This window comes from Egretta garzetta, unplaced genomic scaffold (genome assembly GCF_000687185.1).
Source record: "Egretta garzetta isolate BGI_Z169 unplaced genomic scaffold, ASM68718v1 scaffold1134, whole genome shotgun sequence".
Taxonomy (NCBI): domain Eukaryota; kingdom Metazoa; phylum Chordata; class Aves; order Pelecaniformes; family Ardeidae; genus Egretta; species Egretta garzetta.
In genome coordinates, this window is record NW_009259481.1 from 97,888 (window position 1) to 103,819 (window position 5,932).

The following is a 5,932-nucleotide window of genomic DNA, read 5'->3' on the forward strand; positions in this document are numbered from 1 at the left end:
CGGGAGACCCTTTCCCCTACATCCACTCAAGGATGCTGTTTTGGACAGCTTGCTGCCATGTTGCTTACTGCTACATTAAAACAAAATCCAATTTGCTTCTGCAGCAGCGGCATCCTGCTAGTGCTGGGGAAGAGGCTTCCATCAGCTTTCTGCCATGTGTCTTTTCACTCCTCTAAAGGGATCTGGAATTCTGTTGACTGATGAGGAACTCTTAAAACTCTGCTGGTTTTCCTTGTACAAAAAACTTCTTCCATTTGCTCTGTTTGTTCATAAGCACCTTGACTCACACACACAGGTTGGCTGAAATGACAGGACGTCCCATGAGAGTTGTGGGCTGGTATCACTCTCACCCTCATATTACTGTCTGGCCATCACATGTTGGTAAGAGAAGTCTTGGTCTAGGTTCTGTGTGAAAACTCACAGCTGGCTAATTGTATTACTCAATTTAATGGATTTTCAGAGCTGCACATCCCAACTATCAAGTTTGGTTTCTCATGTGTCCTCTGGTAGGACAAGATTTTTTGTGTGGGTGGGCTTCGGGAACCTCTGCCAGGATAGCCCCATTCGTCTCTGTGTGCTCCAGGTGCTTAAACTGCATGTGACTCAGATGCCACAGATCAGCTACTGTTAGTACTGCTGTTCTTCCAGGCAGGAAAACTAGACCTACAGTGTGAGGAATACCAAAAAAAACTGGGAATCACAGGTCTGCTGTGATGATTTTTGACAGATGTCAAAAATCAATGCAAAAATGAAAACTTTTGAAAGAAGGGTGTGAGGATCTTATATGTCTTGGACGTTATGGCTATATGATGATCTGTGATACTAGGCTGATGCTAAGATCATTTCTTGGTTTGTTAACTCATCCTGTATTTTTAAGATTTGCTATTTAATTACATTTTAAATTGGAACTTTTTTTTTTAACTTAGTCACTTGGAGTAAGTACTTTAAAATAAAGCTTGTGACACTTGTTACCAAATCCCAGGTCACCCTTCAAAAGGTGGCAAATCTTTTTCCACTCCAGGTCACTGGTGCAGTTCTCATTGTCTTACTTCTTTGTCTGCAGATGTCCGCACACAAGCTATGTATCAGATGATGGACCAAGGTTTTGTAGGGCTTATCTTTTCCTGCTTCATTGAGGACAAAAATACAAAGGTAGGCAACTTAAAAATGGCAGTAAACCCTCCAAGTACTCATGAGAAATGTCATCCTCAGGGCAAAGCTGAAATCCTTGCATGCAGCCTGCAAGAAGGGCTGAGCTCTGCTTGGAGCACAGTCAAAGCACAGCTAGAATGGTGATGTTTGGATCATAATCACAGTGACAAAAGAATGAGTTATTAATTACTCTGTGCTGATCCACAGCTTTCCAGGCAGCAGAGCTGGGCTGGTTCTGGGACTGCAACAGATGGCTGCAGTATGTGCATGCAATGAAATGTGTGAGTGCCCTTCAGCTGTTCAGTCCAGCAGATACAGTGTACTGCACCTCCGTGCCTCTGGCCTCTTTAGGCTGCTATAGTGCGAGATAAGCTGATGGTGGGGTGTCTTGTATAGTATTTCCAGGTAGCTATTGTTTAAGATTTTTTTTCCACAGTTAATGGGTCTGTCAATACCTGCTTGAAAACAGTTCCAGCATACCAATCAAAGTGAAAAGCCTGTACCTTTGCTGTTAAAATGTTATTTGAAAGCATATTCTGCTTCCTAAAGGAGTGTGTAATTTCAGATAATTTTTGCTCTTGGAATCTGACTTTCTGCTGTCTCTCTTAGACAGGCAGGATTCTCTACACATGTTTCCAGTCCATTCAGGCCCAGAAGAGCTCAGAGTGAGTACAACAGAAGAATATTACGTCTAGTGTCAGGTTATATTTCAGCTTGTCTCTCCTTTCTGAGTTGTCTCAAACAAGAGGCTTCTAGGCTCATCATGAGGGGCAAATATTGTATAGAGATGACTGAATGAGGTCTCTATTTCTGCTAATGCAGGCTGCTTGAAGAGAATCTAAAGATTTGGGCTGATTAATTTAGCCTAGATAATTTGGTAGCTTAAGATTTGTTGTAGGACGTTGTAGTCTGAGTGTGAATTTGTGCTGTAATCCATTCTGTAGAAGGCCCACGCTTTTGCTTTCAACTCTAGAGGTCAAGGCTTCAAGCTTGCATGGTGTAGAGTCCCCACCAACCGCACACACCCTGTGCATCATATTGTCAGTACTGTCCATGTAGTTGCTTTAGCATTTTATCATTAAAATTTTAGACAAGTGTGTGGCTATAAAAGGCTTCCATTTGCCTATCAACTCAGGCATGTGTTCCCAAAAGTAAACCTGCAGCAATGCCATGCATTGGACAGATTGTTGCAGGTTTATAGAAATACTTTTTTTTTTGTTTTTTTTTCCTCTGCTGCTTTGAAGTTAATTGCGTCTGATACCCCTTTAGATACGAAAGGATTGAAATTCCTATTCATGTTGTCCCCCATGAAACCATTGGGAAAGTGTGTCTGGAATCAGCTGTAGAGCTGCCCAAAATCCTTTGCCAAGAAGAGCAAGATGCCTACAGGAGAATTCACAGGTGACAACACTGGGGCTGCACCCCTCTTCAAGACTATCTTTGGTAACATGTTCTACTGTTGCTGTACTTAAGGTACCATAACTTTAGCAGGGGTATAGAAAACAAGAAGTACGTGCAGCTCATGTGCCTTTGTAGAAGAACTGATTGAATACCTTCACATTAAAGAGTTCAGGTTCTCTCAGCCTTGCACATAAGAGCTAAGCATAACTACTTTGCTGCAGCAAAAAAAAAGAGAGCTAGAGTGTGTGTGAGCTAATGGTGGCACTTCAGTGATCTGTGTGACAGTAATTAGTGTTTAACCATGGTAAGAGTGCTGAGAAGAAGTCTGAAAAATGACACTAATTTTTTTTTTTTTTTTTCTGCCTCTGGCGCTCAACACTGATGTTTCTGTGCTGTAAGCTGTTTGTTACCCTTGTGACTGTAAAGGGCTTCAACAAGTGAAGAGGTTTAGATGTACCTGCAGTGTCGGTGACTCTGGCGCTCAACACTGATGTTTCTGTGCTGTAAGCTGTTTGTTACCCTTGTGACTGTAAAGGGCTTCAACAAGTGAAGAGGTTTAGATGTACCTGCAGTGTCGGTGACTTGTAGGTAGCTGGTTCTATAGCTTGGGTTTGCTTAATATGCATTTCACTACTGTCTTGTCACTAACCTGCATTCTGTTCATTCTCTTAGCCTCACCCATCTGGACTCTGTAACAAAGATTCATAATGGCTCAGGTAAGGATTCATTTTTGTTTGTGAGAATCCAGGATGCTGCTCCCAGAGTCAAAACAGTAGAGTCTTGAGTAGGGGTTGGTTTGGGTCTAATTTCGTGGGACAGTAGAACACAGCTGTGTAACAGTCCCCACTTTGCCATAAAAGGCACTTGTAAATAACTATAAAAGCACAAACTTCTATTTCTTTGCCATGCAGTTCATTTCCAATCACAAACACTGTGTAGCCCAGAGAATTCCCTGGGACTGTTATCTTGTTACGTAAAGTCTAGTGGAGGAACAGAATCATAACTAAACACTTTAAAGGAAAACATCAAGGGCTGTAAAATAACCTAATACTGGGGTTTATGAATGATGTATCCTTCGACCTTTGTACAATTGGTTAAAATTACAATAGATGCTGGGGTTTTTTGGGGTGGGGTTTTTTTTTTTTTCTTTTTTTTATGTTAGAACAGCAAGGGGATTTTGTATTTGGTGAGTCTTAAAGTAGTGTCTGGCTGACCTATACACATGCTTGCATCTCCTGGCACTTCCTGTATGTTACATGCATATGATGTTTTTGCTTTTGCCAGTGAGATAGGGTGAATCTTAATCCTGCTTCTGTTCCAAGATAAATACCCTATTGTACATTCTCACTTGTTCAATGAATGAGGCATTCTTTGCTTCTGAATATATAAATTAATTAGCATCAGTGATGACTTATATGCAGATTTTCAGATTTCTGTTGTAGGTCTGTCATCCCTCTCCTGGGTGTCTAAAGGTCAGGTTGAAATAGCTTGTCTCCCTGTTCAGCAAGCTGCCGATTCTGACTTTTCTGTAGGGATGTCTGGTTGCCTTGGTCAGGATGTTGGAGGGTTTCCTTGGTGTCTCTAATGTTCTTGGCTTTGGGGTTGTTGTAGTATACTGAGTCTTTTGTGTGTTTGCACTGGCATGATATATTCTTACTTTTTCCAGTGTTCACAAAGAACCTCTGCAGCCAGATGTCTGCTATCAGTGGTCCACTCCTTCAGTGGCTGGAGGACAGACTAGAGCAGAACAAACAGCGGGTGCAGGAACTGCAGCAGGAGAAAGAGCAGCTCCTGGAGGAACTAGCTGCTTTAGAGTGAAGGAGGAAATGCAGACCCTTCAGAAAAAACTAATGAAAAAAACTCTACAAGACCTCCTCCTGGCTGAAGGATGGCCCTATATTGCCTTACAGTGAAGATACTAGCTGTGCCTCACCTCTTGCCCCATGCAGCAAAGAGTACTTCTACAGGATAAGGGCTTTATCTGCCCCAGCTTGATGGAAAGCAGTGGTATCTCTCCAGGTGCTGCATGATGCAGTGCAATTCTAGCTCAGTGGGGGGGTTGGGCAGTACCTGAAGAGACTTCAGTTCTGGAAGGCACATACCTAGGGAACATGTTTCTTCCTCCCCTATGTTTTGACGGAAGTCTTACTGCTTTACATGTATTCCAGGAGCCTAGAACAGAAGGGTAAGAGGGGAAAAGTGTCTGTGCAGTCAATATCTGATGCTGCCAACTTCTGCTGCCTTTTAGTAGTTTCAGTTGACCGTGATCTTACATCTAGTAATGTTCTGGATTACTGGTTATCCACCCAGGCAGGTAAGAAGTGGGAGGGAAGCTTGGGAAGCGACCAGGAAGAACTTTGACATAAGATCTGTGTTCAGCATACTTCAAACCAAATAAAGAATTCCAAAGCCAGAGCTGTTTGGAGTTGAAATGAAATGGATGCTACAAAGTGTCAGTGCCTCTATTTTTGGACACAGTCTGTATTCTCCATGTAATGCTGTTGCATGCCCAGCACTGAGGTTCTCTACAAAATGGACTTTCTGCTGGCTTAGTGGGAGGAGCGTGGTTCCTTCCCAGAGGGAAAAAGTTTAAGATGCTGAGAATAGAACTGATAGATATGCAAACCTGTAATTTTTACATGCTGAACTTAATTGCAGAAACTTCATTAGACTGAAATGGAACAAAATACCTGTTGTTGAACTAATCCTTTAAATGTTCTTGCTGTTGCATTTCAGAGTATCCCCCCTCATGTACATCATCTGCATTCTGTTATGTGAAGTCTGCCTCATAAACAAAGGAACCAATACCACAGTTAAAACTTATGTTTCAGCTTCTCTATTCTAATCTAAATCCTTACATGCTCAAGTAGATGAAAATGAGCTGCCTGCATTACTGCAATGGAGGTTATGACATTCTTGACATCTTATTAAGCTTGACTGTTGCTTTGGGAGAATGAAAATAACATAGCTGAGAAAGAGGCACTCCCTTTCTAGTGAACAGCCAACATTGATTAGTAACTGTAAATTCCTGTCAGACCTGGAAGACCCATAGCCAGCTTGGTTTTATCATAGAATGTTTTGGGTTGGAAGGGACCCCTAGAGCTCATCTAGTCCAACCCCCCTGCAGTGAGCAGGGACACCATTAACTAGATAATGTTGCTCAGAGCCCCATCCAACCTGGTCTTGAATGTTTCCAGGGATGGGGTTTCCACTATCTCTCTGGGTCACAGAATCACACAGAATCACAGAATCGTAAGGGTTGGAAGGGACCTCAGGAGATCATCTAGTCCAACCCCCCTGCTAAAGCAGGCTCACCTAGAGCATGCTACACAGGACTTCACCCAGGCGGGCTTTGAATATCTCCAGAGAAGGAGACTCC

General features: G+C 42.5%; 1 protein-coding gene across 2 annotated transcripts in view; it reads left to right on the forward strand.

The window, feature by feature from the left end:
* BRCC3 (BRCA1/BRCA2-containing complex subunit 3) overlaps window positions 1–5,376 on the forward strand; it is a 6,350-nt gene extending 974 nt beyond the window's left edge. Inside the window, exons 3-8 of one of the 2 annotated variants that reach the window (XM_009637180.2) lie at window positions 294–381; window positions 1,064–1,152; window positions 1,762–1,817; window positions 2,422–2,553; window positions 3,226–3,269; window positions 4,220–5,375. In XM_009637180.2, the coding sequence (XP_009635475.1) occupies window positions 294–381; window positions 1,064–1,152; window positions 1,762–1,817; window positions 2,422–2,553; window positions 3,226–3,269; window positions 4,220–4,371 (561 nt within the window). In that variant the 3' untranslated portion in view covers window positions 4,372–5,375. Of the gene's footprint in view, window positions 1–293; window positions 382–1,063; window positions 1,153–1,761; window positions 1,818–2,421; window positions 2,554–3,225; window positions 3,270–4,219 lie in introns of both variants that reach the window. The other variant, XM_035892735.1, reaches the window with a different exon arrangement.
* Window positions 5,377–5,932: the final 556 nt, after the last annotated feature.